Source organism: Lynx canadensis, chromosome D4 (genome assembly GCF_007474595.2).
Source record: "Lynx canadensis isolate LIC74 chromosome D4, mLynCan4.pri.v2, whole genome shotgun sequence".
Taxonomy (NCBI): Eukaryota; Metazoa; Chordata; class Mammalia; order Carnivora; family Felidae; genus Lynx; species Lynx canadensis.
Window position 1 is genome coordinate 57,385,499 of NC_044315.2, and position 27,788 is coordinate 57,413,286.

At 49.0% G+C, this 27,788-nt stretch overlaps 1 protein-coding gene across 2 annotated transcripts; it reads left to right on the forward strand.

Annotated features, from left to right (window-relative positions):
* The first annotated feature begins 1,294 nt into the window (after positions 1-1,294).
* Positions 1,295-27,788, forward strand: TMEM8B (transmembrane protein 8B). Of its 2 annotated transcripts, none has more exons than XM_030293765.1 (13): positions 1,295-1,832; positions 6,112-6,301; positions 6,677-6,884; positions 12,936-13,069; positions 13,385-13,653; positions 14,260-14,585; positions 17,567-17,660; positions 17,837-17,960; positions 18,047-18,189; positions 18,459-18,637; positions 26,221-26,367; positions 26,501-26,617; positions 26,868-27,788. In XM_030293765.1, exons 1-13 carry the CDS (start codon positions 1,295-1,297, stop codon positions 27,201-27,203), a joined length of 2,805 nt encoding a protein of 934 aa, XP_030149625.1. In that variant the 3' UTR covers positions 27,204-27,788. The 2 variants fall into 2 exon arrangements, with proteins under 2 accessions (XP_030149625.1, XP_030149624.1); XM_030293764.1 differs by having other exon boundaries at positions 26,872-27,788.

Here is a 27,788-nt window from a genome sequence, read left to right on the forward strand (position 1 = left end):
AGACGGATTCATTACTTGTATTCATTAGTCTTTCCAAAGGGGAAGCTTGGGACAAGAAGTAGTGAGAGAGGTAGGTTAGGAAGATGACCTGACATTCAGCACAGGAAAAGGTACTTGAGGGTGGAGAATCAGTCGGTAGGAGGAGAGGAAGGAGAAAAAGAAGGGGAAGACGGAACTGGGTGGAGAAACGTGGTGGAGGGGGAGGGAAAGGATGAAAAGTAGAGAATGGGAGAGGGTTGGACTAAGGTGGGAAGGGACAGAATATGTTAGGAGGGGAACGAGATGAGGGCTTGGAGGAAGAGCCATTGGAGAAACTACATACCTCTGGGCCTGTCTTGGCTGTTACAAGTCCTTAGGTCAGGATCTCGTCTTAAGCTGGGAAGGGGAAATGTTAGCGAGGGATGGAAGGCTCTTGGATGAGACCTGGCTGTACTTGCTATGTAGTGAGAGACCTTGCCTTCAAGTCTACGACTTGGCGAGGGGACTTGGACACCTGCAGAAATTCGCAAAGGAGCTCTGGCCAGATCTGGGGAGGGGGACTTGGGGAGGGACGAGGGGTTCCGGGGCCGTTGAGGGAGGAGCTTGACTGAAACCTCTGGAACCCGTGCCGGGAGAGGAGGGATCAGTCACCAGAGCAATCGGAACGCCCGGTAGTCTCCGTGGCAACAACAGTCCGGTCTCCAGAGGAGGCTGCATTGGACCAAAGGGGACGAGTTTAGGGGGCTCACTTCTCTTAAAGGGGTTTGTTGGATCTCTGTGAGAGTGTTTGGGTAGTCTGCGGACATCTGTGGGGACGTCCGTAGGTGTCTGGGTTTGTGAGGGTCTCTGTAAGGTTCCTATGAGATGTGTGTGGCTCCATCAGTGGGGACTGTGAGGATCTGAGGTGGGCTTCGGGGCTCCCAGGATGGGGTGAGAAAGGCAGGGTTCAGGGAGCTGGGGCTGGGGCGGGAATCTGTCCTCGAAGGCCCGCAGAATCAAGTTGGAGACCAATAGAATAGGGCATGGGGTGGGCTTTACTGATAAGGACCAATCGAATTGAGGAGGGGCGGAGTGTCGTACTACGTCAGGCTGAGGCCGCCGCCGCGGGGCCTGGTTATCGCCGGTCCAGCGCAGCCCGGAGTCGCCCAGGCCTGAACTCCTACCCAGGTCCCGGGCCTGGCCTCAGCCGGCCCGACCCCAGCCCCGGGCCCACAAGGACACCGAAAGCCACCTCCCGGGGGTGGGGAGCGGAGCCGTGGGTCAGCTCTGCGCGCGCCCCGCGCTGGCCGGTCCGGCCCCGCCCCCGCCCCGGGCCATGGCCCAGCCCTTGTCCCGGCCCCTCGTCCTATCCCCATCCAGCCCTTGGCCCCCAGCCCCGCCCTCGCCCCGCTTCCCAAATCGGTCCCAGCCCCGGCCTGAGTCCCAGCGAATGCCCAGGTCCAGGTCCCAACCCAGGCCCCCGCTCCAGTCCCAGTCCCTGTGCCTTTCCTGGCCCCTAACCCCGCCTATGCCCGTGTTCCACCTTCTGTCACAAATCCCAGCCCATCCCCTGTCCCGACCCCATTCCCAGTGTTTGCTTAAGCCCCAGGCCCAAACCCTACCCTTGCTCCAGTCCCCATCACAGCCCCTCCTTCCATCCCTTTCCCTGCCCTTGTTCAAACCCCAGTGCCTAGCACAGCCCAATCCATTATCTCAGCCTTTGCCCTCGTCTCTGTGTTTACCGAAGTCTCTCCCACTACCCACCCCTGTCTCTCATACCGTGCCCCTCTCCCAGCCTCGACTCAGGTCTGGGCTCCAGCTGTCGCCCGCCTTATTGCTGCTGTTGCTGTTCTCTGTCCTTGGCCCAGGGGCTGGTGAGTGCAGAAGCAGGAAGCACCGAGGCAGGGATGGGGTTCTGGCAGGGAGGGATGGACTGGAGGGATTCAGGAGAGGTGGGACCTGGGCAGCTAGATCACTGGGGAAGAGGTGGGGAGAAATAGGGAGGAGAGAGGTCTTACACAACTGAGAGGAATTGGGAGGTTCAGAAGAGAGCAAATTGTGGGCTTGAGGCTCAGCAGGTGCCTAATAGTCCCCAGGACAGAGACTCCAAGGTTTTCTTTGCTGGTGTCCACGCTGACCCCACATTGACTCTTGCTTTTCTGAGGAAGAAAACTTGGAAACTTCTCCTGCAAGGGAAGTTTGATGGGGGAGACATGATCCTCCTACACCAGAGAGCCTTTAGTCCAGTGTGGGAAGATGTGGCCTAAACTTTGAGATATTGGGCATGCATTAAAACAGGGTTAAGAAAACAGTTTTGAGAACAACGTGTAGCAAACAGATGGACATGGGTTAGTCACCATTATAACGGGATTTGTTTTTGCTAATGAGCCTTGTTCCAGATAAACTTGACTTGCTTAGGAATAATTCCTGACACTTTTAGAGTAGTTTTGAAATACAGATGGGGCCATTTTACAGATGGGGAAACTGAGGCTCAGTTGGGGTGCAGTTTTCCCAAGGTCATACAAGCTTGTAAATGGTGGCACTGGGGCTAGAAAAAAGTTTCCTAATTCCTGTCCCATACTAGTGGTTTTTTTTCACTGCAACATATGCCTAATAGGAAAATTGACCCAGTTGGGAGAAGACTCAAAGCACAACCTGTCCTCTCCCCTGTCTTCCCAAAAGGAGGCTTAATCCACAAATTCTTCCTCATTTGCCGGTTGTCAGCCTACAGCCACCATTCAGGGAGGAAGTGATTCAGAGAGAGAGAGGTCCAACTTCTTAATGGGTAGAATGTGATAGGAGGAGGGGGTCCTGGCTGTAGGAGATATGCCATAAAGTTGGCCCTATCAGAAGGAGATGACTGTGGTCTTCATGGCCTCAACCCCTGCCACCTCTGGTGGGTGGCACTGTAGATAGGATGGAGATGTGCCTAAGGGAGTATTTGGCAATAACACCCAAGCAGCTGAGGGTTGGAGCTGGGTTTCGGTGAGCTCTGGGGGCCTAGTTCAGTGTACAAGCTTGAGGAGATCAATACATGCCAACGGTTGTGCCCCTGCAGAGATGTCCAAACTCTATGTGTATGTGCACTGGCATCTGGGCACTTAAGTGTCTGTGTGTGTACCTTAGGGGTCCCTGGGAATGCTGGTCATGTCAGTGTATGTACATGCTTGTCTGTTGGTATGTTCTGTGGGGTGCATGTGAGCCCGTGTGTCCTCTGAGCACCTATGTTATTACGTGAGGGGAAGAATACATGTTCCTCTTTAGGAGGAACATGCTTCTTGTATAGATGGATTACTGAAGTGTCACCTTCCAAATGGATTTCTTATTTGGAGGCAGTGTTTGGCAGTGTTTGGTCAGCCCTAGCCTGACTCTTCGGAGGAAGGAGCTCTAGAGGGGCTCAGTGTTGATTACTGCTGCTGGCAGATTAGACACTCAGAGGAGGTAGCAGCCATACCAGTTTTTCAGTTCGGGCGAGGGAGAATCCATACTGTTGAGCTCAATTCATAGCTTCCATCCCTGCCACCATGACTTCTTTGTTCATGGGCCACAGAACTGTATAAAGCTAAAAGGTGTGGGTTAAAACACGATTGTCCAGAAGTGGGTTCAGGTGCTTTGGGGAGACTTGTAATGAAGTTGGAAAAGAGCACTGAATAGGCCCTACTTTGGGCAGAGTTGCCCTTAATGCTGTTAATAATCACTGCCTTGGTGGCCTGCCTGCAGGGGTGCTCTGTGACCTAGTGGTGGTGATAGATTTCACCAGAGGAGAGGCTGGCAGTGTCACAGGACCATCATAGCACATCACAGCACATAGTATAGTCTTGATAAATGCTTATTATTGGCTTCAATCTCATTTCAGGAATGGAAGGTACCTCCTGGGTCTCCTGGTCCTACCCCAATCCTTGGATCTTTTCCTCCACTGACTATAGTTGCATAGCCCAGGTGTGCCTGCGCATTCCAGGAAGTGGCCTTTTGTTCTACCTAGTGCTATCACTAGCAGGGCCCGCCTCTGCCTGTATGCACGTGTGTCCGTTTGTCTGTCTGTGTATGTGCATGTATGTTTCAGATGGTGGTGGAGAGTCACTCTAGCTTCATGTGGAGGTAGTGGAGCATCCAGGACAGCTTCATCTGAGCTTGACCAGGGCTTTACTCATATTTCCTCTGGGCCACAGCTCTGTTGTGAAATGCCAAACCAGAGCTTGCGGTGATTGGGGCTGTGGATGCTCTCTCAGGCGTCTCCCCTCAGAACTTCTGGGTTCCTCCCACCGTGTCAAGTTGCTGGACTTTTCCCACTGGCCCATTCCATGATCTCTATAGCCCCTGGCCATTTTTGGGGTGGCTTAACTAGTTCCCCGGTTCTCCTGGCCATGCCATGTTTCTTTGAATCACAAGGATTTTTGTATTTGTTTATCCATTGTTTCCCAAAACTCATTAGCTACTTTTCACCACTAGTTCTCTGAGAGTCCGCATTGGGGGCCTGGCCATCATTTCTTCCTAGCAGTAGCAATGGCCCATCCCGTGACCCATCCCTGGTACCCACTTTGGAGGAGGAGAGGCCCTCCCTCGACCCCAGCAGAGGGCGCTCCAGAGCTCTGCTTGCTTGTAACAATAGTATCCAAGCTTTTTAGCTCTTGGCTTTCTGCCTCCCTGTTAATCAGTGCTCAGCTTGCAAGGTGGCAGGTCTTCCTCGCTGACAGTTGAAACCAATCATGTGGTCTGAACTGGACTGACTAGTCCTTTGGTGTGACTGGCCTTTGAGGATGAGGATAGGCCAGTCTAGGGCCAGTGGCCTCTACATATTTAGGGCAGCTCTGGGTAGGGTGACCTTGAAGTTCACCGGTGTCCTCCTTACCTGTGCTCCCTCCTTCTGCAGACTGTCTTTCCCAGGTAGCTCTTTCTCTGTTGTATCATATACCTCATTTTTGGAGTTATAGCTCCCATTTCTGGAAGGGAGATTGTCAGACGAGGTAAGCCTTGCGGGTATTTCCTATTTGGCTGAAAACTCTCGTCCAGGGTCTCCCCTCCAGCCCCTGCTCTGTCCTGAAGCTGCTTGAGTTCCGAGCCTTCTCATCTGTCCTGGGGGCATCCTTCTGTGCTTCTCTGGGGCTGGTCTTCAATCTCTAGAGCAGTCAGATTCTCCAGAATTTTGCCTGCCATTTGGGACACCCTTCTATGCAGCTGAGCTACAGGTTATTTTCACAATTCTAGCAGTCATAGTGCCTGTGTGTTTGCCTGGCTAGCTGCTGCCACTAGACTTTTTTGCTCACTTTGGCTGTGCTCTGAACAACCATGATCAGGTATCTTGTAGCTTGGCACTTCAGTTAGAGATGACCAGTACCCCCCAGCCCCAAGTGTGAATATTTCCAAGTGGTTTGAGATTCCACTGAGTCATGAACTGACTGCCTCACTGAGTCTTCCTCTGGGGAAATGCCCTCTGGTTGTTCATTCTGAATCCTAGAGGGCCTGATGACTCCCTTCTCTCCTGGGAGTTCTCATGGTGTCTGCCAGCTCCTGTTCTTGCCTCTGCCACCCAAGCTGGTCCTTTGCATCCTCACCACATTTCCACCCAACCCTCCCTCCTGCCCTGAGCCAGTATACAGACAGCTTTTGTGAGGCTTCTGAGGGTTTTCACTGCTCTTGGGACCACAGGGGAACAGAAAGGGGAAGAAAATAAACAAGGAAAGTTAGACAGTTCCTTGCTGACTTTGAAGCTCCACAGGTGGAGTTTAGCCTGCTCAGTGGCCCAAGAGTCCATGCCAACACACACACACACACACACACACACACACACACACACACACACGTGTGCCATTCACACATCTGTGTTATTAGGCTTGTTAAGAGGAGAACAATGGCTCCTAAGTGAGGGGTCATATAAAGGGTCCTGGTTTGGGATGTAGATGGATGTAGGTTTGAATTCTCAGTTTGGTCTAGGCTTGAGCCTCAATTTCCTTATCTGTAAAAACAGGTCATTTTCCCCAAGGCATTGTAAGGATTAAAGCAGATGATGGCTAGGGTAGCATGAGACCCAGCTCCTGGCTCAGAAGAGAATATTTGTTGAGTTTGTGCTATCGGTGAGGAAGACTGGTGTGCCTGTTGCTTAGCAGAAATGCCCTGAGTCCTCCGCTGCTCCTTTTTCTCTTGCATGCTCCCCAGGAGGCCTCTTCCTGACTGACTACTCCACCTGCTCACCCCGCAAGCTGAGTCCCTTCCGCTCCTTTGCCAGCACCGAGCTCTTCCACTTCCACGTTCCCGAGGACACGTTCCTGGCTGTTTGGAACCTCATCATCTTCAAGGAGCAGGGGGGAACTTTTGGGGACCACTGTCCAGACCAAAGTGTGACTGTGTGAGTGTTCGAGTTAACATCCTGACCCCACCTCCAACCCCAGACCACTCTCCAAACTAAAGTGTGACTTTATGAGTATCTAAACTGACCTCCTGACCCTGATCCCTGACCCTTGTCCGGATTGAAGTATGACTGAGTGAGGGACAAGACCTTTGTCTCCTGACTACTTCCTGAGTACTGTTTGACTGTGTGAGAGTCTGAGCTGACCTTTTACTCTTTATGTCCTGACTCCTGACCCGGAACCACTTTGTTGTATGTATCAGTGTAGGGAATTCACTTGTGTTATTGGCAATGAGTTGACAGTTCTTCTTTTCCCCATTTCCTGTCTCCCACCCCATTGCCTATTGTCTTCCTCTCCTCATTCTGGTCCCCCAGGTATTTCCGGTCCGGGGCACCCCCTGTCATCAATCCCCTGCACACACACTTCCCGGGGGACACAGCTGTGCCTGGGGTTTTCTCACTGACCCTCAGCTGGACACTGCCCAACCGCACCTCAGGCATCTTTAACGTCAGCAGCCCCTTACCTGGGGACTGGTTCTTGGCTGCCCACCTTCCCCAGGCCCACGGCCACATCTCTGTCAAGGTGGGTTAACGCTGCCCAGGAAAGGAGGGGCCAAAGCTGCTTCTCCATGTCTGCTGAATTCCCCCCACAGGCTACTTGACATGCTAATCTTGTGCCAGGGTGGGTAACAGCATAAGGGTGGCTAGGGTGGGGCATAGCTAGAGGGCAGAAGTTTACCTGGTGGGCCAGAGGTCTTGATCTGTAGGAAGCAATTTGGGAGCCTTAGGAGGATATAGTGGGTCCCAGGTTAGCTGAAGGGAGAGTCCAGAGTCCGGAATCGGTCAGATTCCTGGCACTGTGGAGTAGTGTCCCTATTAGAAGGTGCAAGGGTTATTCAAGGTGATCACAGAAGCTGCTGCAGAAGCCCAGGACTGGTCTGGTTCTACATCTTGATTGGTGGTAGCTATGCAGACTCTCATAGGCTCCAGCTCAGTCGTTGGTCCATCTAGGAGAACGCATTCCTCTTCTCTCATAATTTCAGCCCCCTATACCCTCTGGAAGACCATAGGAGAACACTTGGGGTCACGGAAGCCCTTTCCTGTTAAAAGGATGCTTTGGGAAGCTGGTGCCCCTCCTGGCTGTTGTTTCCCTTTTCTCTAAATATCAGCACTGATTTCATAGAACAGAGATTTTTAAAGTCTAAAGTGTAGGTTCAAAGGTCAGGACGCTTCTTCGTTCTGGTTTGGAGGGGAAGGAAATGCCACAAAGATTTCCTGCCACCTCCAGGTGCTGGGCAGGCCAGGTTTCCTCCTAGTGATAGGATCTATAGGTTTCTCATTCTTATCCGTTGGCAGGAAGGGAGGGTATGATGAGCTGGCCATTGGCAGAGTGGGATGGTTATGTGTGTGGGGCCAGTGGTAAGGGTGAAGGACTGAGCATGAATGGAGCAAGAATTTAAAGAACAGGATGCTGAAGAACATGAAATGTAGTGGGACTTGGCCATTGAGAATTGAAAGGGGCAGAAATTTCCAATTAGGTGAAGCTTTGACTCAGATATATCTCTCCAGGCTGAGTTTCTTGAGGGCTGTGGCTCTGTGATTGTATCAGGCTTGCCTTTCCTCCTTCTGCTATAGCTTGGTGTTCAGAGAAGGTCTTGTGAGGCTTTTGAATGAGTTGAGAATTGTACAGGGACAAGTGCACCGGCACTGCTGTTATCAGAGATGGGAACTAGGTCTGAGGTAGCTTCCTGAGGCCTCAGTGATAGGTCTGTTTTTCCTGAGAGTGATGTGCCAGAGAATTTCCTGTCAAGGCCTGGGAGTCCTCTGGATGACAGCATGTTAGTAACTCACCTGGAAATGCCTCTGGGTTCTGGGTGGATCTTGACTCTCTTCAGAACCAAGGGTTATTCTATTCTGAGGAATGTCTTAGGTCTTTGGCCAAATCCCAAAGAGCCCATTCCTGATCGTAACTGTGATCCTTGACTCTCTTTGTGAGAACTGACAGGGAGAATTCTTCTGAAGCCCTGTTCTAGTTATCCAAAAACCTTTCTGGATGGGCAGGAGGAACCTGGGGCCTAGGCCTGGACTGGGATTATAGGAGCTAACACCTGGTTAGGAGAGGTCAGAACTAGCCTTGAAATAGCCATTTGCATCTAGATATAGGAAGTAGAGTCTGGGGATTTGGAACTGCAGGCTGGAGGGTTAGCCAGCAGAACTTCTGGGATGTGGCAACATTAGAGACAAGAGGGCACAGTTATACCTTACCCAATGAATGGCAGCAGACCTAGATACCATGAGAGATGTAGGTCTTTAGACAAGGACTCTTCTAGAGGCTTCGGGGTAGGGATGGGCAAGGATCATCCTTTTGGTTCCCCTAAGAATTAGATTATCTTTTGGAATCTTACATGGGCCTCTAAGGATTCTTCAGTTCTCTGGGTAATTCCATAGATTCAATCCTGTGGATGAATTTTCCAGAGCATTCCTCCAGGGCTCCATCTTCTTGACTTGCTTTCTCCTTATACCATTGTCCTGACTTCCTGTGAGGCTTCTCCTCAGGTGAGGTCTGGAGTCCCAACCATAAGAAGGCAGCACTGTTTCTAGGGTCCTCCTCAGCTTTGGACCTATAGTCCTTGAGCACCTGCTTTGTCTCTGACCTTGGATTGGGTGTGAGGGACACAGATAAATAAGATGTATATTCGTGAGATACAGGAGATGTTTTAAGAGGACAAAGGAGAGATGGCTAACTCGGCTTGGTAGTATGGTGGAGGCGGTTTTAGGAAATAGGAAGTGAGGCCTGATGTCGAGAAAGTAAGGAAAGGCATTCCAGGTGGTGGGGGTAGCATGGGCTAAAGCACAGAAGGGAGAACTGAAGTGGTTCAGTGTGGAGTGGTTGTTGGAGTGGGTGAGAGAGCTGGAGGGGTGAGCAGAGCAGATGGTGAAGGACCTAGAAGCTTGAACTTTATCCTGAGAGTGATTGGGATCCTTAAGAGCTGGTAAAAGGGAAGTGAGTTATCTGGCCCTGGCCATTCTCCTGAGCTCTGTGGAGAGCTTCTGCGAGCTCCTGTGTCCATGCCATTCACTGCTGTATTCCTAGCACCCAGCACAGAGCCTGGCACGTAGTGAGGGCATGGCATATTTTTATTGTTCTTCTGCCATCTTCTCGAATTCATAGTGTCCAAAACTGATCTCACTTCTCCTTTCCTTTTTCCCCTTTTCCTATCAACCTCTTCTGTCTTGACTCATGCCCTCCATCACCTTGTTTTCCCTGTCTCGGAGCATGTGCTCGTTCTGTGGTGCCCAGCCTGCACTGAGGGACTGGCCTTTGGATTGTAGATAACATCTGGCACCCACATGGCTCATTAGGGGAAAGTTTTCCAAATGTCTGGAGCAGAATTCTCCTCAAATGCTTCCTCTTTCCAGCTCCAAGATTTGAAAGTAAATGAAAGCAGGTAAAATAATGAAAACAAGGATAGGAAAACAAAGAAACAGACTAGAGAAGAAAGGATTCGGCTGAATCCACCAACTAAGACCAAGTGAAGCTCTGTGTCTCAACTTGAAGAGATTAAAACCTACTAACAGTGCTCATTCTGCTCTTCCTCCGCCTTCTAAATTATTATATTTGTGTTTCAAATAGGTAATATATGCACCTGGTACAACATTCGAAAGGTACAAAAGGCATACAGTGAAAAGTAAGTCTTCCTTTCATCTCCTTCCGGTCCCCACTTCCCCTCTCCAGAGTTAAGTAGTAACTAGCTGTTAACTAATTCCTTATATTACTCTTTCCTAACTGAAACACTTTTTCCTTTTGGCCATTGTGACTTTACAGAACTGTCCTTATTTTACTCCTGTCCACCTCTTCCTCCTTCTCTGTGTCCTTTCTTGGTGTCTCCTCTGCCTGGTGCATATTGTGGGGCCCCAGTGCTAGGTCCTGAGACAGTTCCTTTTTTATTTCTCCATTCTCTTGTTAGGTGTCCCCAGAAGAATAGTTTTAAATACCACCTATAGGTTATGCCTTCCAAGTGTATTCCATGAGTCCTCATTTCTTTGAACTTCAGACTTTGTATTTAACTGCTTACTTGGTATCTCTGATTGGATGTCCAAGAAATGTCTCAAACTTAGCATGTACAAATCAAAACAAAGCCAAAAGTAAAAATCTCTTTGATTCCCATTTTACTTCTTCTAGGCTAAGCCTCTTCTCTCTCTTTTCTTCTCCATAAATTGGCACTGCTATTCACCATTTGTTCAAGCTCCAAATTTTGGTGTCATACTTGATTCTTCTTTTCCCTTTAATTCTCTATAGCTACTCCATAAAGAAAAAGTCTTGTTGACTCTACTTCTAAAGCATGCTCTGGAGGCATCCACTTCTGTCTTTCCACTCTGAGCATACCTTCCCTGAGCTTTGTCCTGGACCACTGCAGTAACCTCCCAGGCCTCTCCCTGCTTCCACTCTTGCCCCCTGCAGTCTGTCCAGCACTCTTCCATGTTGATTGGTGCCGACCGAATGTGGGCCAGGGATTGTGCTGGGTACTGGGATATCCCTACAGAGAAGGGCAAGTGTCTTTGGGCATCTTAGTCTGTAAGCCCTATCCAGAGTCTAGCTACCCTGCTCAGGCCTTCCTTAGGAAACTCAGCCCAGCCATACTAGGACATTTAGGGTTCAGTTGAAGGCTTTCCTTCCCAGCTTCTTTCAGACTGGTTCGCACTCTACTTCTCACTTTGGCCCTCCTGGTTTCTCAAGTGTCCTTGCTTTGGCCCTGTTCCTTACATGACTGCTGATGTTGGCTCAGTTTGGACTCTCTCACCTGGCTCATGCCTTGGCAGCTCCTGAAGACCTGGCTTCTGGTGCCCTTTCTCTTGCCCTATCATAGGGCGAAGGCTGCTGTACCTCTGCACATTCCCTGCTCTTCACCGATTGAGTGCTTCCTTCCACAATAAAGGAGGAGTGTTAGATGTGCCTATTATACAGTTTAAGGAAGGAATGCATTTTAACCATTGAGGTCATGTCCACTAATCCTTCAGTTAAGCCAACAGCAAGAAAGATGTGGAGGAAAGTATCTCTTCCCCTGAATTGTCCATCCTGCAAGGAAATGAGCCACCTCCCAAGTGTGAGCATCCACCCTTGGGGCTTGCTTACTGCAAAGTGATTGTGGTGGTAATTCCTGCCCTAGGAAGTGGGGTTGATGAGATGCCTTGTGTTAGTATTTCTGGGCCTTAGGGTTTGACACCAAAGATGAGGGATCTGCTGTGGATATCAGAGATGGAGGTCTCTGAGCAACTAGGTAGTTTGAAGAGCTCTCTGAAAGGATCCTCTTTTTTATCACCTAGTATTTGCCAGGTGGTGTGCTACGCATTGAGGATGCAATGCTGCAAAAGGCACAGAAGAATTCCAGGCGAAGGGTAGTGAGATCTTCTGGCCTGGCATCCATCAAGGCCTTCTTCCAGCCTTGTGGAGTTTTGCTGGAAGTCAGTGCCTTGGCTGGCTTATTCCATGGTATGGAACTCGGTAGGATGTCAGAGCCTGCAACATTTGTCAGAATGAGGTTTAGAGGTTTGTCTTGGTCAGAATAACCACATAAATAAACAGTAGCCTCCAGTTTAGTGGGCCCACATAAGGCCATTTGTCCAGAATAACAGAGAAGCCTAATCAGGAACCCCATCCTCTGAATTGCTAGGATTGGTGGGCTTAGGTAGCTGCAGATGTTGCAGAAGAGGAACCAGAATAAAGGGACTGTGCCCACTGAAGAGTGAGGAGGCTGTGTGTGCCAGGTGGTGTGAACTGAGTCGACAAGGGTCAGGGATTTCACCCAGAAGAGCAGCTTAGATGTGACTGTTGTCCAGCAACGGAAGAAACCTAGCCTGATTCAGAAGAAGCAGATGAATCTGTGGGTCTCCTGAGGCAGAGCAGTGGGAGGGGAGACAGAAAACAGGCTTTGGCTTCATAAACATCAGAGCTGCCCCCAGCTGTGTTGATTGATTGATTGGTTCATATATTCAGCAGACATTCATCTGTGAGGTATGCACTTTATATTAGGTTCCATGTCTGGGGGAGCAAAAATAAAATAAGACAAGGATCCTGTTTTCAAGCTGTTTACAGTCTGGAGGTTGCCTAGGAGGTAGAGTGGCCCTTCCCTGGAGGTGTTAAAGCAGAGGCTGGACAAGTTCTTGGGAGGGCAGGTGGGGGATAAAAGAAATTAAAGATTCAGATTAGTAGGCTCCGGTGGGTTTGGACTGGAGGCCTCAAGGAGCTTTCTAACCCCCAAAGAGAGACAGTGTTCTAAGTTTTTGAGGGCTTGGAGGGGAAATGGGGTAGTTTGAAATTGCATCAAGGGATGGTCCAGGACTGCTCAGGAGGAGGAGTTAGAGTGGAGGAGGAGCGGGCCTGATTGTCAGGAAGGACTGGGTTTGAGTCCCCAAACAGCCAAGGCCGAGGATCACAGCAGATCCTAGAGACCTAGGAAAAACAGAGGTGCAGACAAGGCAGGAGGGACCTAGGGCCTAGAGAGACCTCAATCCTAGCTCTGGGGGCAAGAGGCCAGAGGAACTTTGTCCCCGACCCCTCAGCAGATTCTGTTTGCCTTGCTTTAGTATCACCCTTGCTGTCTCTACCCTCCCACCGCCCCTGCTTTTGTCTCAGGGTCTCCAGGATGAGTGTCAGTACCTCCTTCAGCCGCAGCTGATTGTCCGGCGTTTGCTGGATGTTGCTGTGCTGGTGCCTGGCCGTCCCTCAGAGCAAACCCTCTCCCCGCACAATCGCTCAGCCCTGTACAAGTAAGTCAGATACTCCCCCAAACCTGATCCTTTCCCTCTTCCTTTCCCTCTTCCTTCCCTGGCCTCAAACAGGCAATAGCGTTCTTTTGGCTTCTTTTCACCCTGTGGCCAACCTGGGCTGCTGGGCCACCCAAAGCCCTGAGGGTGGGTTGGACCCCTGCCTCCCTCTCTCTCAGCATGGACAGGAGGACCTGAAAAGACCTCCTGTTATCCCCTGTCCCTTCTTGCTAACTTCTTCCTAGTGTTTTCTTCATTCTGGTGTCCTTCTCACCCTCTCACCTGTCCTTTCTTACCCCCAACCTCCCCTCTGTCCAGGGTCTTTGTGCCCAGCTTTACTTACAGGGTTTCAGCACAGCTGGTATGTGTGGGGAGCCGCGGGGCATCGGTCTGCCCCCTGACACTGCGCCTACGTCCCAAGGCCCCACCCCTGCACAACTCAAGCTCTGTATCCTGTGGAGGTGCCTCGATGTGCCAGCTGGAGCTGGCACTCCCCCCCTGGGGACACTGGGTCTACGTGCGTGTGGAGATACCATCCCGGGGTCCTGGCAGGACCATCCGCTTCCAGCTGTGTGTGCGGTTGCAAGGTCAGAAGCCCCACATCTGCCTCTGCCACTCAGCCTGTGCTGATATCTGTGGCTGGGAAGAGGCAGCGTGGTGGCTGTGTTCGTTGACCCTCTGCCATGTCCCTGTAGTCTGCTCAACTCCACCCAGGCTCCTTTACACTCCTAAAAGCCCTACCAACTTGGAGCTTTGATTTGTTGGAAGGCCTTCAGATCATTATTTTGCACTGGATTTGGGGCTAACTAAGGGACCTCAATACTCTCCTTGGCTTAGTCTCTTTTTCAGTTTCCTAGGGTAGGCAGGGGCATCGAAAACCACCGCCCTTGCCAAAGCCCATGCCAAACACTGAGAGGGCCCATCATCTGTTTCAACAGTGTCTTCACTGCCCTTAGGGAGGGACAGATGACTTGGACTCCCTCCACATGACATGACATTAGCTGTGACCACTAGGAACCCCCTGGGCCCGATCCTGTGACCCTGGATGCCCCATATTCCCAAGGGGCATTTGATTCTAGTTCTTGTCTCTCCCTACCCTTTGCTAATTCCTGTCTGGCTCAGATCTGGTTTGTGGTGGGGCTGCAGGGCTTGTGAGGGCAGCAGGCCCCAGCACTGATTTCCTCTGCCCACAGAGTGCCCGCAGCCCAGCCTGTCCCGTGTCCTGGTCCCTGGAGCTGCCATGAACATGCCCCAGTCACTGGGCAACCAACCACTGCCCCCAGAGCCGCCATCCCTGGGGGCCTCTCCTGAAGGGCCTGGGGCCACATCTCCACCAGAGCACTGCTGGCCAGTGCGCCCAACGCTGCGTAATGAACTGGATACCTTCTCTGTCCACTTCTACATCTTCTTTGGCCCCAGCGTGGCCCTCCCCCCTGAGCGCCCGGCAGTGTTTGCCCTGAGGCTGCTGCCAGTGCTGGACAGTGGGGGCGTCCTCAGCCTGGAGCTCCAGCTCAATGTGGTACTCTTGGTGGAAAGCAGCGGGGGTGGTGGGGGGAGGGGGGAAGGTTGTCCTGGAGGGGAACTTAAAGGAGAAGGTGTCAGGGGTGTGGGGGCTCTTAACTCCTTCTGGAAGCATATCTGGGTTCCTTTTGACCAACTTTATGATTAGCGACCATGTCTCAGCCCAATTCTGGTCAAAAAACATTCCCCTGAGTATTGACTTTACTACAGATGGGCTAGGTCAGCCAGGGCAACTCAGAGTGGGCTCAACTTATCCCAGTTTTATAGGTTAACCTTCCGCTTCCTAAGGGTCTCTATGGCAGGTGTTCACTTTTCTTGCAAATCTCCTGTGATGGGGAGTTCATCACCCCTTAAGGCCATGCAGTCCATATTTAGCTCTGATTGCTAAAGGCAGTCTTCACATTCCATGAAAATCTGCCTCCGTGGATTTCTATCCACCAATCTTTGTTTTGCCCCTGAAGCTATTGCCAGTAAATCTGTCCTTGTCCTTTTTATTTTTTTTTTAAATTAATAGACTTGATTTTTCAGAGAAGTTTTAAGCTTATAGAAAAATTGAGCAGAAAGTAGAGAGTTCCTATATCCCCCCTCTTTCCCTGCACAGTTTCCTCTATTATTTACACCTTGTATCGGTGTTGTTATATGCTGTCTTATTTTAACAGTCCTTCATATGCCCCTCAATCTCCCCTAAGCTGAACAATCTCAGCATCTTAGACATCTCCCATCCTCTGCTGTCTCCTCTGGTCATGGTGTCTCTGAGATCAGTGATCCAAGGGGGTCTGACCAGGGTGGCAGGTGGTGTTTGTGCAGCCTGAGATCCAGTTCCCTCTTTCAGCTTCCACATCACACTGGGGAATCACCTGGGGCCGCGGTGAACTAACATCTTGAGGTCTTTTCCTTTTTCCTTTTTATTTTCTTCAAAACAGTTGTAGACACTTACTTTTTTATTATAAAAATAATAGGATCACATGTAAAAGTTTTGGAAAGTCGAAGACATAAAATTGTGTGTCCTCTCAGTCCTTTTTCATATTAACTTCTGTGTTTATCTACTTGCAACCAAGGGGCATACGCATTTTCATGCTCTGAGCCTGCCTGTGAATTGCTGCCCATTCCTGTCTCATATTTTTGCAGTGAACTTTGTAACTTGAATGGAAGAATTCATGTCCATCTTTGAGCCATTGCCTAATACTAGTTTGGGCCTTGGGTCTTCCCTGCTTTATGTAATTCACACACTCGAAGAGCCAGGCTTCATTATTTTCAGCATTAAATAAGACTGGGCTGAGGGCAGAGTCCTGTATCAGGACCTTAGTGACTGTCTTAGACTGGCATTGATCCAATAATTTATGTACTGTTTCCCCCAGCCAGGCTTTTAACTCTATTATTCCCCTGCTCCGGGGGCAGGCACCATTTTCCTATCAGCCAACCTGAGACCTGATCTGTGGCTAGATGTGGTCTTTTATGGCACATGGCTCAGAACTTTTTGTCCTTCTGCTGGTCAGGACAGAGCAGATTCTTCAACCTGAAGACATTCCTTATTTTCATACTTAAATTTGGACTCTTACTGCCTTTGGGCAGTGACAGTGAGGTCTTGATTTGACCTTGAAACTGTAGCACCCATTTCAGAGACCAGCACCACGCATACTTGTTCTTCCTCAGTGTCTTGAGAGTAGAAGGCCAGTGTCCCCACCCCCCATGGCTCCTCCCTGGCCCTTTCTGCATTCATCCGCTTATATTACACCCATCTATATGCCATGACATTTATTACCCACTGCAAACAGTCCGTTATATTTATTCTGAAAGATGTTGGCTCATCTTCTATGCTTTTTCCCTCCAAGTATTTTAATTTTTTTCCCCTTGGAATCAAGAACTGAACATTTGGATCACAGAACTGCATACCTAGAGGACATTTTTCCTTTGGCTTCCCACTAGAATGATTTCTATGGAATACTCTGGCATATTACCCTGGCTTGCATTGAAGGAAGTTATAAGCAAGTTGTATGAAATTCACCCTTGTGGTTGAGGACAGGATGCATGACAGAACACAGTGCTTCTTTGATTAGAATTTTCCTGAGAACCACCCCTTTGGATGCTGTACTTCTGAGACTCCGATTAAATTTTATCTTATGGACTCATAAGATAAAATCTGGTAACTCATTATGTTTCCTTTTTTGCTTTGGTTGCTTGGAAGTCAGCATCAAATATATGGCTCACAGCTAGAGACAGACTTTATTTTCTTATCTTGATCTTTAAATTTCCCTCATGCATTTACTTCATCCTATTATATGCATTTAATAAGCTACCTCAAATCCTTCTTGAATGAGGTGAGCTTATGGCATCCTGTGACTTTTATTGTTGTAGACGCTCCTTACGTTTAGTCCTGTGGATATCTGGTTTCTTTAAATCCCAGACAGGTTGCTACATTAACCCCTCAGGCATTCTGTTACTGATATTTAGTACCTAGGATCACTTCACCTGAGGAATACATTTCTTTACACGCCTCCTGCCTTCAGACCCAGGTGAAGATAAGAAGGTGACTGAAAACCTTACAGTTACCTTTGTTCACAACTAGTTTCTACATCCAGCAACAGTCCCCCTCCTATTCCCTCCAGCAAGCTAGACAGGACTGAAACAGGATGTTCTCCCTTGCCTAGACAGAGTTTAAACAATTCTGCTCAAAGACAACATTCAGAATTGGGCCTTTCCTTCTCATTAGTTTTTGAAAGATCTCTGCCATGGAAGATCTGGTGTTCTCCAGTTTTTCTGTTCTAAGAATGGAGATGAGAGAGGGAGAAGGAGAGAAAAAGACGGGGAGAAGGAGAAAGGCAGGCTTTGACGTGGAGAGCACCTACAGGAATGGATGTCCAGCGAGCTCTTGGAGGGGTTTCTGGAGAAGGGTTAACAGGTGTAGGAGTCTGGGGGCGGTGGGGTGGTGGTAGGGCTTGGAGGGTGTGACTGCCTCTTCTTCATACCTGCCCTCCTCAGAGCTCCCTGCGCCAGGAAAACGTGACAGTGTTCGGATGCCTGACTCACGAGGTGCCCTTGAGCCTGGGGGATGCAGCAGTGACCTGTTCTAAAGGTGGGGGTGAGGAACGGGAGAAGCAGAGGAGGCTTTAAGTCTAGGGCTGGGGCAGTAGGGGATGGTATGGAGAAAGGATGGGCTAGGGTCAGGTGGGTGAAGGTTCTTTAGGTCTTGACCCCATACTGACTCCTCCTCCCTCTCACTGATATATGCCCTCTTCTCCCTTCTCTAAGAGTCCCTGGCTGGCTTCCTCCTTTCCGTCAGTGCCACTTCCAGAGTGGCCAGGCTGCGAATCCCCTTCCCACAGACTGGGACCTGGTTCCTGACCCTCCGCTCTCTGTGCGGCGTGGGGCCTCGGTGAGCGGAGCGGGGCGGGGCAGGGCGGGGTTGGGACACGGAAGTAGCGGCCGGGCAGCAGGTGACCACGGCCCTCATGTGCGCAGGTACGTGCGGTGCCGGAACGCTACGGCTGAGGTGCGGCTGCGCACTTTCCTTTCCCCTTGCGTGGACGACTGCGGGCCCTATGGCCAGTGCAAGCTGCTGCGCACGCACAACTACCTGTACGCGGCCTGCGAGTGCAAGGCCGGTGAGCGGGCTGGGCTGGCGAGGGAGCCGCGCCGGTGGGCTCCTGGATGGGGGGTGTGGGGGGGTGGTCTGGACTGCGGGGCGGCAGCTGGAACTGAGAATGGGTTTGGAGAGAACTGGAGGGCCGAGCCAGGGTGAGACCACCCACTCCCGGCTGTGACGTTGCGCCTGGCAAGAGGCTGCCAGCAGAAGTGTCTGCCCAACCCGAACCCAACCGTGGCTGCCTTGGGCCCTCTTCCACCTTCCACCTTGTGCTCTCCCCCCTCGCAGGGTGGAGGGGCTGGGGCTGCACTGACAGTGCAGATGCGCTCACTTATGGATTCCAGCTGCTGTCCACACTTCTGCTCTGCCTGAGCAACCTCATGTTTTTGCCACCCGTGGTCCTGGCCATTCGGAGCCGATATGTGCTGGAGGCTGCTGTCTACACCTTCACCATGTTCTTCTCCACGGTATGCGGTGCATCTGTGTCTTCACCAAGTCCTTATTTCATGGTGATGGGTGAGGGTCTGCATTTCCACCGTGTTTTCCACGGATGTGGGGATGTCTACACCTTCATCATATGAGGATGTCTCCTTTTCAACGGTGTCTTCTACAGCAGTGTCATGGCATGCGAAGACTATAGTAATTTTTGTAAGGCACATTGGGATAAATTAACAAGGCCGTTTGTAACTTAAGATAAGCAACAGCCACTAGAAACAGTGTGTGTTCTCCAGCTGTGTCACACCCCAGGGGCCAAGGAGACCTTTACTTAAACACCCTGGCTGTTTTATGGTATGGAACGGTGTCCACAGCTTCACCTTTCCACTCTGAACGGTGGCAAGGGATCTGCACTTTCTCCCATGTCTCTGTACGGAGTCTCCACTTCTCATGATGTGAGGGCTAGCTACACTGTGTTCATGTTCCTCATTGTCCTGGGGACTTCTGCATCTTCAACATGTTCTTATGGTATGAGAAGGTGTATCCCCATTTAGTCACCATGGCCTCCTTGATCTCTCATGAGAGCTTTTGGAAGACAGAGAGGATGTCTCTACCTGGGTAGTTTATAGAGCATTCTGGCTCTTGGGATCCTAAGAAATCTTATGGACTCAGCTACGTCCTGAGCCATCATGGGAAGTGGTGGTGTGACATAAAATTCCAGCTCAAAGGAGCATATTTTGATGAAGATTAGTATAGTTTTAAATCCTTACCCTCCCATTACAGAATGTCCACAGTCCCTTCTCCGTGTCTTCCCACTCCTCCACAAACAGAAAAGTTCATATTAGAGCAAGCATCACAGTGAAAGGAAAAGGTAGAGGAGTGAGCCTGCGACTGTGATGTAACCCCCATGTAGATTTTCCCCCTGAGATGCTGCATCTAGGGATCTTTTCAGCTCATCTCTGGACTCTTGGCATCTGGTGACGTATAGTGCCTGCTTATGAGCACTGCAGAAATCTTAGATAGATTCAGACTTTCCTCTTGTCTTGGCAACAAGAATCACAAAAATCAATATGTGTTTCCGTTTTGTTCAGCATTAATAGATCACACATATGTCCAAATCACAAAAGTCCTACTTATCATTCAGGAGAAAGTAGGGGGTGAATTGAGGGGCATGCTGTAGGGTCCTCCAGGATGTTCATGCACAAATGAGGAAGAGGAGGCTATAACCATGCCCTGTAGAGAGACCTTGGCCTCTTCAGCTGGGTGAGAAGGGCACACTCCAATTTTGCTTGGCTGCCCCCCACCCCCTTTTAGACCTGCTCTGACAGTGCCTCATTCTATTTTTATAGTAGAGAGTGTTTCTCTTTACTGCCAGATGCCCTTTATACTGTTGCTACCGCATCCTCTAGCAACAACTGTTCCACCAGCCCACTCCTGGATGCATGCAGATCTAATGGAATTCATAGTTAGTAAGAGTACCTGAGTGTGTTAGGAGCCTGGAGCATGTGGGGAGACTGTGTCCATTCTCTGCACTTTGCACGAACATCTGGGCATTGGCTCTAGAATGTTTAGTATGCCAGATGACTCCTCATATTCTGGATACAGTGGCAAATTGTCCTTGACAGAAAAGGCCTTTTCCCCAGTTGGAACACCAGGGGAGCCTGCAGTGACTGACATCACATACAGAGCTTCCACTTTCTTAAATGGGATAATAAGCAGAATGCCTGGCTGGCTCAGTCAGTAGACCAGGTGACTCTTGATCTCAGGGTTGTGAGTTCAAGCCCCATGTCAGGTGTGGAGTCTACTTACAAAAGAGAAACACACAGGATAATAAGCAAAAGATCAAGGAAAAGATCCTGGCCTCTGAGGTGTTGCCTGAAGTCTTGCTCTAACCCCTGTTCTTTTACCACATGGGCCAAAATGTAGAGCTACTAGTCATCCAGTTTTCCTGGGCAAGTTCCCATCTCTCTTCCTTTCCCATTCTTACTTAGTCTAGACTTACTTCGTTCCTCCACAGTCTGCATTTAAGGACCCATTGATCATATTGCAGGTAACAGTCCCAGGGCAGTAGATGACAGTCTTCCCCTGTCTTCAAATCCAGGACAGTCTGCACCTGGGAGTAGCGCATCGAGTCCTATCCAGGGCATGGGAGTAGACAGTAGGTTTGTTCTTCAGGAGTTCAAAGTGTAAATATGTAAAATATTTAAAATGCAAAATACATTACATAATATGTAAAATACATTAAAAGAAAAACAGGTTACAAATCCAGCACTTGATTTTGTATGTAGCAAGACCAGTTCAGATAACGGTAATAATAAAATAACATTTAGTGTGTCAGGCACTGCTAACCGAGTTCTCACAATAGCACTAGAGTAATAGATAAGTACTTTTTAAAAAAGTTTATTTATTTTGAGAGAGAGAGAGAGAGAGTGCACATGTGCACAAGCAGGGGAGAGACAGAGAGAGGGGGAGAGAGAATCCCAAGCAGGCTTCAGGCTATCAGTGTAGAGCCTGACTCAGGCTCAGTCCCACGAACTGTGAAATGATGACCTGAGCTGAAATCAAGAGTCCGATGCTTAACTGACTGAACCACCCAGGAACCCAAATAGGTGCCCTTATCATCCATGTTTGCAGATGAGGGCAGTTTACCTACTTTGTCTAAGGTGTAACATGAGTGGTAGAACCATAGATCCCTCACATGTAATCACTAAGCTATATTGTTCTCCAAGTACCAAGGCAGCGAGGCAATTGATAAATTTCTAACCTGACTTCAGTTTTTCAGAAATCCTGAAGTATGTAGAGAACCTTATGACCTCAGGTTAATAGTTCTCAAATTCTTTTTTAAAAAATAGTTCTCAAGGGGCACCTGGGTGGCTCAGTTGGTTAAGTGTCCGACTCTTGATTTTGGCACAAGACATGATCTCATGGTCATGAGATTGAGCTCTGCATTGGGCTCCACACTGATGGAGCCTGCTTGGGATTCTCTCTCTCCCTCTCTCTCTGCCCCTCTCCCATTTCACACACATACACACAAACACACATTCTCTCTCTCTCTCAAAATAAACAAACATTAAAAAAATTAAAATAGTTCTCAAATTCTTAAAAGGTAGGAACCAATGAAAAGGTCAGAAAATATAACCAAATACAAGAAGTCATCAAGGGAAATCTATCAATAATTGCAGTTGTGCAACTCTAACGCATGCAGTCCAAAGCCGTGAGCCCTTCACAGTGCTAGTCGGATCCTTACAATCTGCTCCCCAAAGACCCAGACAGAGCTGATGTCTGGGGCTTTCCTTGTTGACTGCTGACATCCTGACTACAAGCCTGCCTTCTCATATCTCTTCTGTTTCTCATACCTCACAAGTCATTCTTAGTGGCCCTTGGCAAAATCCCATGATTTTTTCCAAGAGGAAATGGAAGCAGAAAATAAAAGAATAGCAGTAACTTCCATTATATCCTGAGTGCAAATATTCCAATCTTTGCACGGATTGAATATATCTGCATTTTCAGTTTTACATTCTATAGTGCCTGGATAACTCCATTTTGAAGCGTTAGATGAACTCTACAGTTAGGTTATAAAAATATAAAATTCCATAGAAAAAAAATTTACATTAATTTTCAAAAATTACCTCATAAGAACTATCCAAAGCTGAGGAAGTATCAAATTAAATTAGAATTATATTAACAAAAGCCAATTTGTAGTCTAAATTTTTTTTCTTAAATATTCCCTTATCTTCTTGTGTTATTTCTATCACTTCTTTTTATTGCTGCTAACATAAGGAATACCAATGTAGAAAATAGCCCATAATTTTCAGCGGATCAACGATATTACAAGTTTGTTTGTTTCTTTATTTCTGCATGGAGGAAAGTTTATTACAGTAGGGATGTGCTTTCATGAACATATATGGCATAAAGTATAAGATGACTAGAGCTTACCGAGCACATACTGGGCACCAAACATACAGAAGAGTATTCCAGACTTTTAGAGTAGAGTCTCCCAGGTGACACCATAACTAAGCCTTCAGGAGGCCATTCTGGTGTTTTGTTCAGCCGGTTGCTTCTAGGAGATGGGCAATATGTTTACACCAGTAAAGTCTGTGGTGGTGAGTGATTTACTTTCCTTTGTTGACTACAAATTGTGTCTCTTGGTTAAAGATGGTAATAAATGGGGTACCATGGCAAGGGATAATGGATTCTGTTACACGAATAATAGAGCAGGTGGAAGCAAATATGTATATCCCAGAATATATAATGACAAGATGCTGTCTTCTCCAGGTTGAGGAGTTTCAATGAAGTAAGCTGACACAGGTTGTTGGCTGGTTTCCCTAGCAAATTGTGCCCCATGAAGGAGTCAGTGATGGGCTTTACTGATGGTGTTTTTAGACATTCAGCAGTAACTGTAGCCAGATCAGGATTGGTGTTCTCCTCACGCTGCAATTTTAATTTAACTCTACCCCCGTGGGTTTCCTACAACCTTAAACAATCTCTCTGACCTTTTAGTATGCTTGGAGAATAATCAGCCATAGAATACTAGTGAAATGATTGCTCTCCAAACCTCTCTACTCCAGAGACAAGCTCTCCATTATCCCCTACTCTTTTTTTTCAGTGCAGATAAATTCCTAGGAGAAACTCAGCCTTCAATTAATTATTCCTTTAGATGTGTCTTCACTATTAGGTGATTCAGCTTTACTTTTCTTTTGCTGATGTGTATCTTCTCTTATCTGAGATTGAAGGATTTATTACAAGTCCCTCTTCCAGAAAGGGCATTCCAGAAATGCCCAGTTTGGGCATTTCCTCCTAAATACTTGAAAGTCAGGCAGATGGAGCAAGTGCTCAGTGAGGGCTGAAATGTAGAATTAATGTTTTAAAATGAAATCCAAATCAGAAAACAGTATTGGGTAATTTAGTAGCTGTAGTACTTATATCTGGTCTTAGAGGTAGAGAATAATCAATATCCAATAGCTAAAATAGCAAAAGACCAAAATATTGATTTGATTAGGAACCAAAATTAACTCTTAATTAATTAGGACATACAAGAGAAAGAAAAATTTGATAAAATAAATCTTTTAGGTGTGTTTAAACACTAATATTAATGCAGATGCGGACTCTCATGAAAAGTCTCTCAGAGTTTCCCAGTAAGAACTCACTTTCTCAGTTTAATAATATGTAAGAGGGAGCCATGTCCCCAAACTTAAAAGCCTGGGATACTCAAAACGTGATCATTCCAAAGCAGTCTCTTTCTGAAGGGACAGCATTTTTACCTCCAAAGTGAAGGGAAAGACAGAAGACAGATACATAAGCTTAGGACTTTAAAATTTGGAGGAATCAAACCCAAGGTTTCCCAATGCCAATTAATACACCTAAGTTTTCTTTTTCATTTTTTTTCTTTTTCTAAACTCCTAGCTCCTCCCTATTCTTACATTATTCACATTTCTTCCTTTGTCACAGGTGCAAATTTTACAATTTGAATAACTGGATGAAATCTTCAACAAGCTAAAAAGAAACTTAGCAATTTCTTTCTCATCCTTTGTTTCTAGAGACTGAACTTTCGAGTCTGTTTTCCCACTCTATTGTTGGCAGCTCTGCACCTGGATGGGATTCTTCTAGTTTTCACAACAGACCTGCTTCTGTTTTCCATCTGCTTTTTTTCTACAGGGGATACTGTTTGATTAAGGCTGGGGTGTCATGGTTTGTCATTTGAGGTCAGGATAGAATGTTTTTTCCTGAACTCTTCTTCCTGACCTCACTTCCACCTTCTCATTCTCAACTCTAATGCAGTCAAGCAGGAGACCAGGTTCTTCCACTTCCATTCTTCCCAGAAGTGACAGAGACCCATTGCTGCCAGAACGGAATGACTTGTGATATTACTCAGCTACCTCTTATCTCACCTGTGGACTGGATATCCCTGCCCTCCACCCACAGCCAAGGTTATGCCTGTGGAAGGCTGGGCTACCTCTCTCACTGAGGTCTGTAAGGCCACCTCTCTTGGGATTCAGAGAGTCCTTGTGATGTAGGGTTGCCTTTCAATAGAATGATGAAGAAGTTGATCTGGGCTGCAAATTGTACCTAAAGGTCCCTTCAGTCAGTGATGAAGCTGCTTCAAAGGCCACCTTTGGGTGGTACAACACAGCTTTCCTGCCCCAGCTTCAGTTCAGCCTGATGTATTTCATTCCAACCCTGGCAATGACACCAGCTTGTTTCTCTGATCAAGAGATGCCCTTGGTAGACATGGCTCCCTGAGGACCTGGGGTGACATGCAGGGGACAGAGATCAAGCATACTGTTTCACAGAATCTTAAGAAATTTTTTTGATCCCCTAAAATCTGCTAGTATGTCTCAAGGTCAGCTCCAATGAGTAGATTTTCATCGTTTATATAGGTCAAAAACCTTTTTTCTCCCATTGTAGCATTTAAATTTTCTTCTTTCATCACCATAAGGATCTAGTCTTCCTGACCCGGAGCAGGGACAGTATCAGGTGATGGGGGAGTGAGCATGCCACCATGATGTTCGTTTTCAGTCTGGAGCTGTTTGTCCTCATAGGTCCTGTTTTGTCTTTGGGTGGGCTCATAGCACATGACACAGAGGGATATATGTTCCTGTCATTTTTGCACCAAAGATAGTCCTAAAACCATACATGTGATTAGTGTTTGATACCAATAAATAATCAAATAATCAAATCACATAAATTCTACATGGAAGTTCAGAGAGAGGTGACAGTAGATGTTCTAAGGCAAAGAGAACTCAGGTTATTCCTGGGTAGCCCTTTTTACAAATAAGGGAACACAGGATGCCAGAGGCATTGTCCAGAGAGGCAGAGGGGTTGGGACCACAGACCAAGGACGGCTGACTGCAGACCTTGGTTCCTTAATGGGGGTGCCCAGTATAGTCTGATCCAGTTCCACCTGTGTCCTCTGCACCCCCTTTGAAGCTCCTGAATACTCTCCTCTTTACCATCTTTCCCACGGTGGAGGATAGGTGGACACTGTCCCTTCCCTACATTCTTTTCCGTGGTGTAAAGTGACATGTTCTTATCCATGGCCTAGGGACTGCCTTTTTCCTTACTGCTTCATCTCTCCACCCATGACATTGGGTGGGAGGGGATGAAGAGGGCCAGGTAATGTAAGCCTGAAGATGAATGCATCTGAAGATGAGGCTGAGCTATCAGGGGAGACTGGGATATGCAGGGGTGGCTTAGGGTCTGGGTTGGCCACAAGATCAGAGTCCAGCCCCACAGCTTGGGCCAGGGGTGGGGATTATAGGTGGGACCCATGGTGAGCATGAGAAGTAGGGAAGGATTGGCCTCAGTTTGACAGACCTGGATCCCCTGCCTGCCTGGTGCTCACCACAGTACATTCCAGAAGCAGAAAGATTAGGAGGGTGAGGACAGGGGTCGGGGCTGCCAGATACATACAACTTGTGAAGCAGACCAGGCCTCCCTACCACATTCTTCTCAGAAGCAGGGAGTCAGTCAGGCATTTCCCAGTTCTGCTCAGTCTGTGATCTCTGACCTCTGCTTTTCTGACAGCAGTATACTACCCTCATTGTCTCTTTCTCCAGTTTCACGGACCTGGACTACTGCCCCAGGTTCTCTCAATGCCTGTCATTTCTTCCTCCAGTTTTACCATGCCTGTGACCAGCCAGGCATTGTGGTTTTCTGCATCATGGACTACGATGTGCTGCAGTTCTGTGATTTCCTGGGCTCCTTAATGTCGGTGTGGGTCACTGTCATTGCCATGGCTCGTTTACAGCCTGTGGTCAAGCAGGTCAGTCCAGAGTGGGCCCTGGGGGACAACCATAGGCAAAGTCTACTTGAAATTCACTCCCAACCTCTCCCTGGGGGCATTGCCAAGTGCCCCTCTCCCACCCAGCCCAGCCCCCGGAGTCCTCTTTCTCCAGGTGCTGTATTTGCTGGGGGCTATGCTGCTGTCTATGGCTCTACAGCTTGATCGGCATGGACTCTGGAACCTGCTCGGACCCAGTCTCTTCGCCCTGGGGATCTTGGCCACAGCCTGGGTAAGATTGGGAGGGCTAGGGGAGGGGGGAGTCCCAGCAGCACCTGGGTGCAGGGCCCTGAGTGTCTGGTCCTCAATGTAAGATGGGCTTGGACCCGGTCATCATCATGGTGCTGCGCGTGGTGCCCACTCCAGTCTTGGCAGGTGACTTCAGGTCGCGACCAGGGCTCCAGGGAAGCCTGAGAATGACCAGTTCTGGCTCGGGTTACAAGGCCTCGTATTCCTGAGTCCCACTTCTCTGCTTCCCCCAGACAGTACGCAGCGTCCGCCGCCGGCATTGCTACCCACCCACATGGCGCCGCTGGCTTTTCTACCTGTGCCCGGGCAGCCTTATTGCAGGCAGTGCTGTCCTACTCTATGCTTTTGTGGAGACCCGAGACAACTACTTCTACATTCACAGCATTTGGCATATGCTCATCGCTGGCAGTGTGGGCTTCTTGCTGCCCCCACGTGCCAAGACTGACCACCGGGTCCCATCTGGAGCCCGGGCCCGGGGCTGCGGTTACCAGCTGTGCATCAATGAGCAGGAGGAGCTGGGCCTTGTGGGCCCAGGAGGGGCCACTGTCAGCAGCATCTGTGCCAGCTGAGGGGGGGCTTTGGGCCTGGCCCTTGGGGAATATGAACCCTTCCTAGGGGCAGAGAGCCCTTCGTGGGAATGCGGAGCCGTCCCAGGGATAAGAGACAGGTTGTGTTTCTAGAGGCCACGGAGTCTTTCTTGAGGACATGGAGCTCTTCTAGGGGCCTGGCGCACTTCCTGAAGGCTTGGAGTCTTCCTGCATCCATGGAGTCCTTCTTAAGGACTGGAGCCTGTGCAGGGCCACAGAGCCCCTCAGGACCAAGGAGTCACTCCTAGGGGTGTGGAGTCCTTCCCAGGGATATGGAGCCCTCCTAAGGACATGGATTCCTTCCCCGGGAGACAAAGCCCTCTCAGAACATGGCATCATTCCCGAGGAAATGGAGTCCATCTTGGGGAAACTGAGTCTCCAGATCTTCCCAGCAGTTCAGCAACTCTGGCCTCAGGCTTCCTTCCCAAGGCAGCATCTGGGCTGTGCCATGCTGTCTTGTGCTGGGAGGGGGATTGCAGGACAGATGGGGCTGGGGCTGGGGCGGCTGGTATTCTGAGTTGATGCAGGTGGAGTCTGGTGTGTCTCCAATGAAGTATTTGCTGGTTC